Raw genomic sequence first — 14,702 nt, forward strand, 5'->3', positions numbered from 1 at the left:
TAATAATAATATACTCATTGGTTAATAATAACTAGAGAGTGGACAATGCCCAAAACATAAAACCTTCATAACACATTCCCACTAAATATTTTGCTAACTAAATCTATTTTCATAAGAGTCATTTAGTTAAATCCTTTGGTCAATTACATAAAGTGCAAAATTACAGTGCCAATAACAAAAGAGAAAACAAAGAAAACAGACAAAACAAAAACAACACATATAACAATAACATATAACACAATGAAAATAAGGTCATTTTGTGAGTTCAGAGAAACATAATATAAAAACAACAAAGAGTATTGCACACAATCTAAGGAACTGAAGCAGCTCCGACCCCCCTCTTTGCTTCTGCTCACCGGACACCATACACTAGTAAGGGCAGTAATGCCCTGATGGCGGCCCTGTTCCTGCCTACATGAAGTATGTAGCTAGTCTACATAGATCATGGGATGTCAGGCATCCATTCCTGGCTACTTACAGTTGCCATTTCATCTAAGTATTCAGTCAATCTATATTAAAAGGAAACTGTCACCCCCCCAAGGTCATATATGACCTATTAATATGGGCACACAGGTAATAGGTACTAGTCTTACCTGTATGCCTCATATTAACCGTCTTGTTGTGGAGAAATGTTATATTTTGTCTTTACATTAATGATTTCTTCCAGGCTCCGGGGCATTCTCTGCCTGGAAGAAATCCCTGCCCTCTCTCCTCATTACAATACTACCCTCCTCCCATCAGCGCCAGTAATAGCCCCAGAATCCTGCGCCTGAGCCATGCACCTTGTCGGCGCGCACACCAGAGATTACTGGAGCGGAAGGCGCCGGCACCTCTGCAGAAGATCCCTGAGTGCAGTACCCATAGAAGGGAGGATGAGATATGTATTTCTGGGGGAGTGCAGGGCGCAGGAGTGGGATTGCAGGGCCAAAACTGCCGTGCATGAGAGGGGGTTAGTATTACAATGAAGAGAGAAGGCAGGGATTTCTTCCAGGCAATGCAAGCCCCAGTGCCTGGAAGAACTCATTAACTTAAAAAAATGTAACATTTCTCCATAACAAGACCATTAATATGAGGCATACAGGTAGGACTAGCGTAACATTTCTATTACCTGTATGCCCATATTAATAGGTCATATACGTCTCGGAGGGGTGACAGATTACCTTTAAAGCATAAACACACATAGATAAGAATTAATATATATAATATGATGACGACAGCCGTCCAGACCTGCATCCCACCACAAGAAACAGTCCAGAGTAATCCCTGGAGAATGCTATCATCCTCAGTGACACAGTGAGGGGCTATGCGCCCCCTTCTGATCTCAGGCTATTTACTCATTTAGGAGTGTCTGCTCAAACTGTTGGGGTACAGCTGTGGGACCCTATTTTCAGAGATGATGTCCTCCACCCAAGTCTCAAAAAGCTGAAAGGGTCTTCAGGAGAGGTGGGTAGTCGAGCTAGGCTATCAGACGGTCACCTCTGTAGCTGTAGTCATCCTTCCTATGGTACTATTCAGGGGTGGACATGTTATTGGTACAAATTGTGAAATTGCCCACGGGCCAAGAGGTAAGGGGACCCATTTCCACCTCCAAAGCAGATACAATTGTGCATTATGATGAGTTATTGGGCTGATCTTTAGCATAAAGACATAATATATCCACAAGACCATTAATATGAGTCATACAGGTAGGTCTAGCGTAACATTTCTATTACCTGTATGCCCATATTAATAGGTCATATACGTCTTGGGGGTGACAGATTACCTTTAAAGCATAAACACACATATATTAATTCTTATCTATCTAATAGGATGACGACAGCTGTCCAGACCTGCATCCCACCACAAGAAACAGTCCAGAGTAATCCCTGGAGAATGCTATCATCCTCAGTGACACAGTGAGGGGCTATGCGCCTCCTTCTGATCTCAGGCTATTTACTCATTTAGGAGTGTCTGCTCAAACTGTTGGGGTGCAGCTGTGGGACCCTATTTTCAGAGATGATGTCCTCCACCCAAGTCTCAAAAAGCTGAAAGGGTCTTCAGGAGAGGTGGGTAGTCGAGCTAGGCTATCAGACGGTCACCTCTGTAGCTGTGGTTCCATTCAGGGGTGGACAGGGTTGGACATGTTATTGGTGCAAATTGTGCAACTGCCCACGGGCCAAGAGGTAAGGGGACCCATTTCAACCTCCAAAGCAGATGAAATTGGGCATTATGATGAGTTATTGGGCTGCAAAGGATCCATATATTGTTCGTGCACAGTGTCCCTCTTCTGCCTGTGTCTTCCAGTGGCTCCAATATATAATTAATTTCCTGCACATTAATAATTTCCAGGCAATCAAGCTCAACACCATCAATCCTATCACTACCAATACTGTGTGGGCTTTTGAAAAGTTGAGAGTAAATTATTTAACCCAACTCTGATAGACCCCATCCAGAAAAAGGGATTCCATCCCTCCTTGGATATATCTCCAGCTTTTTGCTGCAGCTCCTTTACTTTATCCATTATTGAATCATGTGCATCTTCTAGGAGCAGCATTGCTCACCTATAACAGCGCAAGTGCCCCCTTCAACTGCTAACAGGCAGTCAAGCGCCATTGTCTTCTGAAGGGCTACTATCCTCATTAGTGACATCACAAGTAGAAGCTAATGGAGGTGACGCCAACAACCAAAACATTTGGTGACATCACAAGTAGTAGCTTATGGGGCAAAACTAACCACCAAAACATTCCGTGAAATGACAAAAAAGAGCTAAAGTGGGCGGAGCCAAGAACCTCCCTTCCATTGAAGTGCATTGCCCAATATACTAGAGATCAAACGATATGAATCCTCCAATGTGGGGGAAGATCTGACTAGCTTCACTGCATATGGAGCTAATATGTATATACATCGGTTTTGTACAAGGATTTCCCAATATTGGTTGGATTTATATTTTTGATCTGGACTGTATATTACTATATGTCTCAATAACATCCGACAATTACATAGTTATCGTCATGTTACAAGTGTTCCCTTTACAGGATATAACTTTAATCTCCCAGATTTGGATGATTCTCTAACAATACATGGCCTAAAAATCGAGAAGTCGTCATGTTCCAGTTCTGGCTGAGGGGATTCTCTCAATTATAACTAATCTATGGAGCTGATGAGCAAGAAAGTCAGAAGCCAGAATCATGTGATGGATAATCGGTAGATCGCTGTCATTTCTGGGCTTGTAGATAAATCCCGTCACACCCTATATATCTCCCTTTACTATTGGTGGAAGAGCTGTAATGCTTGGACAGCTCCTAATCTGAGGGGTTCACTAATTATTTTGGACCTGCTTGTATTATATAGAATAAAGACTCCATAATGAATAAAAAATAAATGAGAAATAGATGATAGAAGAGAATGAAGGACACAACAAGAGATGACATAGAGCCGACTTACCGCTCTCTCCACCGTCTGCAACTGTCAGACGGAATGTTGGCTCTGCAGCTCCATACACAATGTGTGTGATGTCATAAGGCAAGGGGGCGGAGCCAGAAACCTCAACATTCCGTGACATCAGCAGCAGGAGCAGCAGTTATTTAAAGAGACCAGAGCAGGCCATACAACCAATTCATTACCATATAAATGAAATTGACTCTAATTATCCATCTTGACCTCTTAAAACTTTCAAAAAATGCCACAATGTCATTATTACCATACATTGTAATTCCGGAGTAGTTTCCACTGATGTGAACAGTGATAAATCAACAATAATAACCCATATATCCCAGTATTACAGAAGATTAGATGATATGGATGGTTGGATGTGGAGGTGGACATGCTACTGTAGGATAAATGGCCAGTAAATAGGGGAGGACACTATAGACAATGTTACTATATACCAGGATTGGGCTATTTTCCCAAGGGGCTATATGAGAGACCATAACATATTAATTACAATTATTATTTTATATTAATAATAATTGTATAACTTAATATTGAGTAGAATTAAATATGTTGACACCCCCTACATACCATATGAACCCATATACAGCCCCCTTTATACCTCTATATACTGTAAGAGCTCACACCTAGCTTCCTACATACAGTATGAGCCCTTACATAGCCCCTCCACATACACTGTAAGAACCCACCTAGCCTCTCTATATACAGTATGAGCCCCCACATATCCTCTCTATATTCAATATCAGCCCTCACATAGCGCTTTGTATATAGTATGAGGCCAACGCTAACCAAAAAAGGGTACACTAATGTCAATAATGATCCCAAATAGAGTGCAGCACCTAGCCTATAAACTAATGAAGCCAAAAGACACGGAGAAAAAGAAAAGCCAAATAACACGGTATACACCTCCGTATATAAAAAGTGAGAAAACCTTTATTTCATCATGGACATGGTAACTTTAAAAACATTTAAAATACACAACAAACCAATAGCCCAAAACTCCCCAAAAGGCCCATAAGCCTTAAATACAACCCATGTAATGGGTGAATGGCCGCCCCCAGCATATGCAGAAAGAAAATACATGTGTCATACGGTGATAATGATAAATGAACCTATAACTACAAATATAAACAGAATGGGTGATGGTACATGCAGGATGCGACTAATCAACATCATTTCCCATTACACAGGTATAAACAGTCAGAAAATAGAGACTCCCACATATACCAAAGCATGTATGCAAAGAAGTCACCCTAAAATAGTTGTGACAATACAGATGACGTCAAAAAATGGGCATAACTGACTGAGAATGCTATAATGAAATAAAAGTATGATCACCCAAAATGAGAAAGCCAGACACTGACATGGGGGCGGCTAGAAGTCCCGAGGGGGACAAGAAGAGAGAGTGGGAAGAGGCCCCACGCGTATCGCCGCTTCGTGAGTCAGTTATGACTAAATCCAGTAACTGTTGACTACTAGTGACAGATATGGGTCGCCCTCCCAGGGCTGTGGGGTACTCGGTACCGGGCTGGTGTCGGCGGGATGTGTCACAGCAGCGGGGACCCGGTCCGTGGCCCTGGGCGCCCAATTAATAGGGGGAGTTTGCATGGTAGAATGTAGTGAATGGAATAGTTCGTGAGGCCACCTGTGGTGTTCGGCAAGTGAGATGTTAAGCCGATGCTGCTTGCAGATCCTCTGGGGCTGGTGGTGTGTTGCAGCCAAGATGGTGAAGCTCCCCACAGGTGAAGCTATAGCCCCAGGGCAGTGTAGATGTGGAGTTAGAGGAGAGGCACAAGCAGTGTCGAAGCTGGTACCCAGATGTAGCAGTGCTGGGTGTGTTGACGCAAGAATCAATGGAGGACACCAGGGCTTGTAGTTCCAAAGCTTTACTCACAGTCTGTAGTACACACAGGTGCCTGCCTCCGTACTGTGTCCTCCGGGTCAGAGGCTCAATCAATCTCCAGGTCAGATGGAATGCTCCCTTCCAACACTCCGCCAACATGTACCTTTCTGAACGTCTCCTCTTATAGCGCCTTTAAGTGTGAAGATCTCCTAGTACTGAGTTACACTGGAGTTCCTCCTGACAGATGTTCCCAAGAACTCTACTTGTACGGCAGACAGCTGTAGCCTGCTTCGGGGACTCCTCACTCCTGAGTCCCGGCTCACTATCCAAGTTGCTGTTGTGCCCCCAAGTCTTAGATGGGAGTAGTGCATTTACAGCCCACTACTCCACTGGTGTCTGCTGCAGAACCATTAGTGTCCATACAACCTCGGGGACCGGGCCCCGGCCTTGCGCTTAGAACTTCTAGGCAGGGTTCTTCCTCTAACCCACATCCTCTCTGTTCCCTTTACTCCTTCGTTCCGTTCTAATCTCTCTCTCTTATGGAAGATCAGGTTTCTGTTCAATGTCTTTCTCCTTCTTTCCTTTCCCGTGCCAGCAGACCCAGGTCACTGAGGTCTGCTGCAGCACCTCCTTCCTCTATTCCTCTCTCAGGGATCTTCTTTCCTCACTCCTCTCTGACTGGCTTCCTCTCCCAGACTGACCTGTAATCCAAAACCTTCCCACTCTTATGTATTCTCAACTCCACCCGCCTCCCAGCACGTTTCGTGTTCCAAGCAGGGAACCATCAAAGGTGCTCTGCTACTCTCTAATCAAGGAGCCGCAATGTGGCTTTGCTGAACTACTCTGTTGTGTGGGGTGCGAGTGCTGGAGCGTGGTCAGGAGTCTCCAACTTACCTGGGTGGTGGGGCACCACACACCTCAGGAGGAGGTGCAGTACCTCTGTGGCGGCTGAGCGTATCACAGAAGAATATAAAATTCAAGTCACCTTTATTCCATCCAGGTTAAAAGTTAGAACATTCATGGTACAAGATTATTTTACGACTAAGGTCTTCAGCCAGAAACGCGTCAGAATGAACATGTTTTTAATCTTGTACCATGGATGTTCTAATATTTAATCTGGAAGGAATAAATACTTGAATTCACATTCTGCTTTGTCCTCCAGTTCTTTAGAAGGAACATGAAGCAATTTGACAGCCTTTTAGGAAGATAGGTCCAAGTTGCCATCTCCTAGTCTGTGGTTGGGCTAGCTCTGCCCCGTCGGCACCACTAGGGACTGCGGTGCCAAGAGATCTATTCTGTACAAGAACCGTCAGGGTCAGTTGCAGCTATTTAGTGTATAACCTATTTTCCCAAGTGAGTTACCACACAGGCATAACACCCCGATTTGCCTGAGCAACTTGTGAAGGAACGCCTCGTGTGCGCCCATTTCCACAAGTCAGCTACAGCTGCCGCTGATCTAGCAGTGCTTCAGCAGCTCTTGCAAGTGCCAGTTCACACACTGGTGTGCGACGTGACCATACTCTGGAACCCCACATTACATATGTTGGCAAGTGTTTGTGAGCAGCAGAGGGCAGTAGTTGAATACGAGCTACAACATGCCGGTCAGTATTCCGATCAGTCTCCGCACATAACAACTGACAAGTTGGCATTACCAATTACCATCGATTACTAATATACAACACTACAGAGAGAGGTTGAGCTTTGTCCGGGGTAACTGTATTCCTGTAGAGACTTGTTATTAACACTATTATTTAGTCCTCTATCTCTTAAATCTGTGTAGTTATATCCTGTAAGTGAATGGTCACTGATACATCTAATATATAAAGCTCAAAGTGTGTGTGTGTGTGTGTATGTATGTGTGTATGTCCGGGATAGGCATCCGCACCGTCGCAGCTACAGCCACAAAATTTGGCCACACGTCTGGACCCCTAGAGCGTCCTAAGCTATGTTGTGAGGTGAAATTTTAACCCTGCGCGTTCCAATTCACCAAACAATTTTGCCCTATCTACATACTGAGGGGAAAAACTGTGTGCGCGTCAAGCCCCACCCCTCATTATGATGTCATAATGCCGCTATCTGCATACTGGGGAAGCAGTGTGTGCGCATCAAGCCCCGCCCCTCATTATGATGTCACAATGGTTGCCATGGTGACGCTGATGTCATCATAGGTTGCAAGCCCTGCCACCGCTCATTATGATGTCATAATGGTTGACTATGGGATGGAGGATGTGTGATGAGTATATGGGCACCGGACTATGGGATGGAGGATATGTATGACGGGTATATGGGAACGGGACTATGGGATGGAGGATATGTATGACGGGTATATGGGCACGGGACTATGGGATGGAGGATATGTATGACGGGTATATGGGTACGGGCCTATGGGTTGGTGGATATGTATGACGGGTATATGGGCACGGGACTATGGGATGGAGGATGTGTGATGGGTATATGGGCACCGGACTGTGGGATGGAGGATATGTATGACGGGTATATGGGCACGGGCCTATGGGTTGGTGGATATGTATGACGGGTATATGGGCACGGGCCTATGGGTTGGTGGATATGTATGACGGGTATATGGGCATGGGACTATGGGATGGACGATATGTATGACTGGTATATGGGCACGGGACTATGGGATGGAGGATGTGTGATGGGTATATGGGCATGGGACTATGGGATGGTGGATATGTATGATGGGTATATGGGCACGGGACTATGGGATGGAGGATATGTATGATGGGTATATGGGCATGGGACTATGAGATGAAGGATGTGTGATGGGTATATGGGCACGGGACTATGGGATGGAGGATATGTATGATGGGTATATGGGCACTCGACTATGGGATGGAGGATATGTATGATGGGTATATGGGCAGAGGCCTATGGGATGGTGGATATGTATGATGGGTATATGGGCACGGGTCTATGGGATGGAGGATAATTATAATTTGCTATAACTAACCACAGTTAGTTACTATGCCCGGGCAGCGCCGGGCTCTTCAGCTAGTTGTCTCTAAATCTGGATAATTGTATCCCATTGGCCAGATAAATACCTTATATTCCAGTACCTGGGAAATTGTATCCCAGTAGTGATAGCTCTACTGCTTTATACAGTATACCTATCCTGTTGGCTAATGGTCTGGCTAAATTTATCCCTCTACTATCAGCAACTATTGTATTTCTAATTGCACTTTAATCTTATTATTATATAATTTATCAATAAAAGTTATATTTTAGTAGACTTTAGTTAGGGTTTATTTGCTGTCTCAGATTTTTCCCTCTCCCCATATTGTATACGCATACATCTCTTCCTTGCCCCCCAAGCTGTGTATTCAAATCTACCCAACCCCATTACAATAAATCGTCAGTTTCTTCAGTTCCGTTGGAGCACTTAGCACCGATGCTGTTTGCGCCTCTGAGGCGCCGTCGAATGACGCCAACAGGGTGATCACAAGACTTGATCACGCTGCTGACATCGCCATATCCCGGTGGTCAGGACTTCAATTGTGCTCAGTCCGTCTGAAAAATGCAAGTACAATTGATCACTGGGATCCGGCGCACTTCATCTTCTCTGAGCTTGACATCCGTCTCAGAGAACAGCCGACTCATAGTCTGCCTGACCCATAATGCAACCTCCGGGAAATCTCCTCGGACCGCCGGATCAACGGTGTTCCCTTGCCGGCTGAACCGGGGGCAGATACCCCTCCTGCCCTCCCCTAGCAGTTGCTGTTTTCTATAAAATTTATAAAAAGCAGTACATTATAGTAATACCTTGACTAACGAGTGCATCTACTTATGAATTTTGCGAGATGCGAGCCGTCGCTCTGTCAGCTTTATGATGTGAGCCGAGATCTGAGTTACAAGCGAGCGAGCTTACACCACTCACCTCGTGGTTACCCTGCCGTGCAAGCACCTCTGTCATTGCTTCATTCTTCAACTATGGGTCCTAAAAAAGTGAGTTGCTCTGTCAGATCTTTTTACCTGTTCTTGTGATTCAGGACCTTACCATCTTTTGCTGCACACAGGTTTTTGGTATTACCAACGTTGCCATTTTCCTCAGGTGGACTCTATTTTAAGCACTGCATGCTGCATGTATTTGACATGGGGCTGTTCATAGGATAATGGTTATTTTTTGGTTCATTCTTCTGTTAATTTTGCTGTTAATGAATCTTTTTTAAAACTCCTAATAAAATAATTGGTGTGGTTTTTGGGGGGCTGGAACGGATTAATTTCATTTCATTTTAATGGGGACATTAAATTTGATATACAAGCAAATTGAGTTAAGAGCTCGGCCACAGAACGAATTAAACTTGTAAGTCAATTACTGTATATGGTATTTAGTGTTGAGCGAACATGCTCTGATAACGTCTGATCCAAGCATGCTCGGGTGTTATCCAATGCCTTCAGTGTCACCAACTCCCTGCCATTCCCTTGTCCGGTTCCAATACGGAAAGGTTCTAGGAAAGACATCTCAGCTACTCCTGCCTCGGTCGTAGACCCCGGATCCTTCTTGAGACAATCCTTAAGCTGGTGCCCACCTGCACGATCCTCAGCCTGGGACCCCTTCCTGCTGTAGCAGCTGTACCTCCACAGCCGGCAGACTGTCTCTTTCACTGCTCCTTGCACCTTGCCCTAGGCAAGGCTGCCCGGGCTCTGCTGCCTATCCAGGAAGTGTCCTGACTATATCCCTATGCTCTGCCCTGCTCAACTCTGACTCCACCCTACTGACAAACCTCTATGCTAACTGTACCTAACTAACACTCCTAATCTATTTTATTCTATTCCTTTTCTCTATGATGACCCCCTCTATTCTAATCCCCCTACGGTCCTATACCATCTAAGATCCTATCCTGGCCCTAAGCCTATACATTGTACATGACACATACATCACATTACAGTACATAACAAGTATAATAATGTTAGTGAACAATGAGGTGCCACATGTAACCATGAGAACAGCGTCCAGCGAAGAGGAGGAATGTGAGGGTCCCCGCCACCTCCTTACACTCCTCCCTCCTAAAATATGGTCATGCCTGAACATGGCGGTACCTGTAAGCTTAAAACTGTTAGAATTTTTTTTTAAACATATATACAGTTGGTACAGCCTATGTCCAATGCTGCTGAGGGTCAAACGTGACCCTGGCTCCACTTGGTTAGAGCCCACCAAGAAATGAATTCAAGTTCCTTTAGTGTGGGTCCGACTGACCTCGGTCTCCTGGGACTCATCTTAAAGGGAACCTGTCACCCCCCCAGGGGCATTTTTCAGTTAAAGAGCCACCTTCAGCAGCACTAAGGCTGCATTCTGTGAAGGTGGATCTTCTTTTTCTGACCCCCAGTAATGCCAAAATATTGACTTTTATAATTAGCTCCTCTTACCTGTAATGTGTCCCATAGGTATGATGTGTCCCCCATATCAGCCGCCTACCATCCGTCAATCATGCCTGAGCAGGGCCTCAGCGCCACCCACCATCTGTCCATCATGATGCCTCATGCGTCGCTACCTCCTCTTGATTTGAATCCTGGTGCCTGCGCTGTGACAAGCATTCTCGGGCATGCGTAGTGCGCGCTGCCCTAGAACCGATATCAGGCTATTGCGCCTACGCGTTGTGGAGGCCCCAGATCCCGCCCTGCAATGTGTTATGACATATTCACACTGCGTGGCTGGAGCCTCCACAACGCGCAGACGCAATAGCCTGATGTCGTTCTCAGGCAGCGCGCACTGCGCATGCCCAAGAACACTTGTCACAGCGCAGGCGCCGGGATTCAAATCCAGAGGAGGCAGCGATACACAGGGCATCATGATGGACAGATGGTGGGCGGCGCCGAGGCGCTGCACAGGCATGGTTGACGGATGGTAGGCGACTGATATGGGGGACACATCATACCTGTGGGACACATTACAGGTATGAGGAGCTAATTATAAAAGTCAATATTTTGGCATTACTGGGGATCAGAGAAAGAAGAGCCACCTTCACAGAATGCAGCCTTAGTGCTGCTGAAGGTGGCTCTTTAAGTGAAAAACGCCCTGGGGGGGTGACAGGTTCCCTTTAACAACAACAGTACATATAGTCCTGACCTGACTTGCTCCTCGGTTCCTCCTGTTCAGATTTTTCCCCCTTCCTCCTTTAGCAGAGTACGGACCCTTAACAAAACAAGTGGGCTGCTTTTATCAGAGGACAGTACAGGGTTAAAAGAGGAAAAGTTCAGGGTTAAAACAGTCCAGTACATAAAGCAGCCACACACAGTCCATTACTGTTTCCAAGGGTGATTAACCCCTTCAGGTTTTAGTCCCGTAATCCAGCAGGGGGTGTGCAAACGTGCACAAATAAACTTGGATATGGGGTAGAAGAAAAACAAACAGTCCTTCAACTGTGACCATACTGGCCACCACTGACACCAAGTCCTGGTCCCGTCCAGGGCTCACTACCCTTTCACAGATACGGAACAGTCTCTCCTGCACGTCAATCCATGCAACTAGCACATCCAGTTCATTTTAGGGGCTGCCTTCACTCCTTGCTCTCCTTGCGACTGGAATAATGGGCCGCATTCTGGTCCTGAATTATTATAAACGTGTTGCCAGAAGACCAGCTGGAGGAGGACTCTCCGCTCTTTCTCCTGCTCCTTTCCTCTATCAGCGGCAGATTCATGGTACCTGGAGCTTCCTGCTCCCGTGACCCAATTGTGGCCACCGCTTCCTTTAAGGGCGCCTCTGACTTTCTGTAGGGACTACGATCATTGCAGACGGCTACACGCAATACTGCGCTTCCTGTGCCTGTCTCTCTTTGATGCTGGAGACCATTTTTACCGCCACAGCATACTGTCCACGGGGCCCTTGTTGTTTAATAAATGTCACTCGGTCCCATTCCTGAAAAGGACCGTCAAAACTAATGGACCCGGCATTCACATAGACCTTGTCCCCAGTCTAGACCTCATGGATGAATCATACAGCCCCTTATCTACTATGATGGTCCAACTCTCAGCACCCTATATAGTGCGATTGTACCCCAGAGCTCCCAAAAAAGAAAAAATAATCCCTATACTCACCTAATCGAGATTCCTCATCCTCCGCAGTGTCTGTCTCTTCTTCTAGCCATTCTCGCAATGGATCTTTGCACCGACAATGTTCCTTGCTTAGTGCTGGACTCCAGCAGGCCGAAGATAGAAGGGACGCCCACAGCTGGCTGGGATAAGTGACGAAGCCAGTGACTTTGTGCTCCGTCACAACTGTTAAAAGTATGCGCATCTTGAGGAAGCCGATTCTGTTAGCAACATAGCAGATAAGGCAGCCCACAACCAGACAGGCACTTCTGCCATTTGCCAGAATTGCAAGATGGCCAGTCTGGCACTGCAAGGTCCTTAATCCTGCAAATCTTCTAGTGCACTTTGGTTCCACTTGATTTTGGCTGGCCAGCAGATAGCAGTCTTTCCTCATTAATGGCACATCTTGCACTAATTTTCCAGTGGTCTCATCACTTTGTTACTTTCTTCCCCCCTTTTTAAAATGACCATTAGCATCACATACAAGGGAAAAATACCACCGCACCATGACCAGATCACATATTACCACCACATAGTGACCAAATATTACCACATACAGGGAATAAATACCACCAAAATATAACTAGACAATATATTACCACCACATTGACCGAATAATAGCACATATAAGGAAGAAATACTGCCACACCATGACCTGACCACATATTACCACCACATAGTTACCGAATAATAGCACATACAAGGAACAAATGCCACCACATCATGACCAGATCACATATTACCACCACATAGTGATTGAATATTACAATACTGATCATTAATAAAATAAAAACATAGTACTAATGCCATTATACACAGGGGATCTGTACTTAGTATACAGTGTCCGTGTACAGGTAATACAGTGATCACCTGTGACATTATACACAGGAGCTCTGTATATAGTGTCAGTGTACAGGTAATACTGTGATCACTAGTGACATTATGCACAGGAGCTATGTATATAGTATACATTACATAGTGTCAGTGTACAGGTAACACACTGACTCACCAGTGACATCTCTAGTTAAAGTCCTTCATCTTCGCTTCTCTTCTTCATCCAGTTCAGACCACGATCACTTCTTCCAACCAGGACTCGTCTCTGCATAAAATAACACAGTAATCTATAGTACATTCCCCTATTTTTGCCCAACTTCTATACTACGCCAGATGAAAAAAGCGACCATGTCACCATGCATAGTGACAGGACCTCTCCTCCCCCACACTGAAAACAGTAACCTCAAAAATAATATCCTTTAATTAGCCCCTATAGTAATAATATCCCACATTCTGGACCCCACGTGTCCACGCATTCTGCCTCATGTCTCTGCATATTGTCCCATAGTCATCCCTAATTGTATAATGCATCCCATAGTCATATATAGCAGTATAATGCACCCCCATAGGGGTATAATATAACCCATAGGGGTATTATGCACCCCCATAATGCTCTCTCATAGGGGTATAATGCTCCCCCATAGGGGTATAATGCTCCCCCATAATATAATGCGATAGGTAGAGTTGAGCGAAACGGGTCGGTCAAGTTCATAAGTCGCCGACTTTTGCTAAAGTCGGGTTTCATGAAACGAAACCCGACCATAGCGTGAGGTCGGCCATGAGGTCGGCGACCAGAGCGCCAAAGTCGCGTTTCAAATGATGCTTCCAGCGCCCTTTTTCAGCCAATGATGGAGGACGCACACTGTGGGCAATGCGATGACATGGGCAGCGGTCACCACCATCTTTGAGAAGGGCATGCAAGTGATTGGCTGGCTTTGTGTGGCATCACAGGGGCTATAAAAGGGCGTGCACGTCAACCGCCATCTTACTTCTGCCGATCTTAGCATAGGGAGGGAGAGGTTGCTGCTGCTGATTCTGAATAAGGGAGAGCGTTAGGCAGGGAAGAACAAATCAAAAACTGCTTCTGCTGGTAGCGATTTCCACTTACAACACAACACTGTGTGCAGTGACAGGGGAGGCTATATTTTTGTGCATCAGCTTTCTTGGTTATTAGGCCGCCTTATAAGGCTCCCTGATAGCTGCATTGCTGTTTGCACACTGCTGTGCAAACTGCTTTTTTAAAAGCAAAAATACTTTTCATCCTCTTTTCTGCACAGTTACCAAGCGTTCATTTTTCCACACATTTGTGTGCAGCAGTCCTGCTTATTAGGCTGCCTGCCGCCATACTTGGACTGAGAGCATCATTGTCAGCCTCATTAACATCTGTAGGGAGCTTCAAATTCTCCCCAATACTATATACACCTTGTACCTTGTTTTACAGTACCATATAGCTAGCTGGTGGTATTTTGGGTACATTTTCCCAAAAATGAGGAAGTATGGTGGAAGAGGCCGTGAACGTGGGCGGGGGTGGCCAGCTGGTACTGAT

The 14,702-nt window shown here is 45.5% G+C and overlaps 1 protein-coding gene across 1 annotated transcript in view; it reads right to left on the reverse strand.

Moving 5' to 3' along the window:
* The window catches only part of LOC141099689 (uncharacterized), a 133,918-nt gene extending 124,712 nt beyond the window's left edge, over positions 1-9,206 (reverse strand). The window contains 1 exon segment of the mRNA XM_073587650.1: positions 9,171-9,206. Within this exon segment, the coding sequence (XP_073443751.1) occupies positions 9,171-9,206 (36 nt within the window).
* Between the last annotated feature and the right edge of the window lie 5,496 nt (positions 9,207-14,702).

The sequence above is a fragment of the Dendrobates tinctorius genome, unplaced genomic scaffold, assembly GCF_039654945.1.
Source record: "Dendrobates tinctorius isolate UK_male_01 unplaced genomic scaffold, ASM3965494v1 ptg000101l, whole genome shotgun sequence".
NCBI classification, from domain to species: domain Eukaryota; kingdom Metazoa; phylum Chordata; class Amphibia; order Anura; family Dendrobatidae; genus Dendrobates; species Dendrobates tinctorius.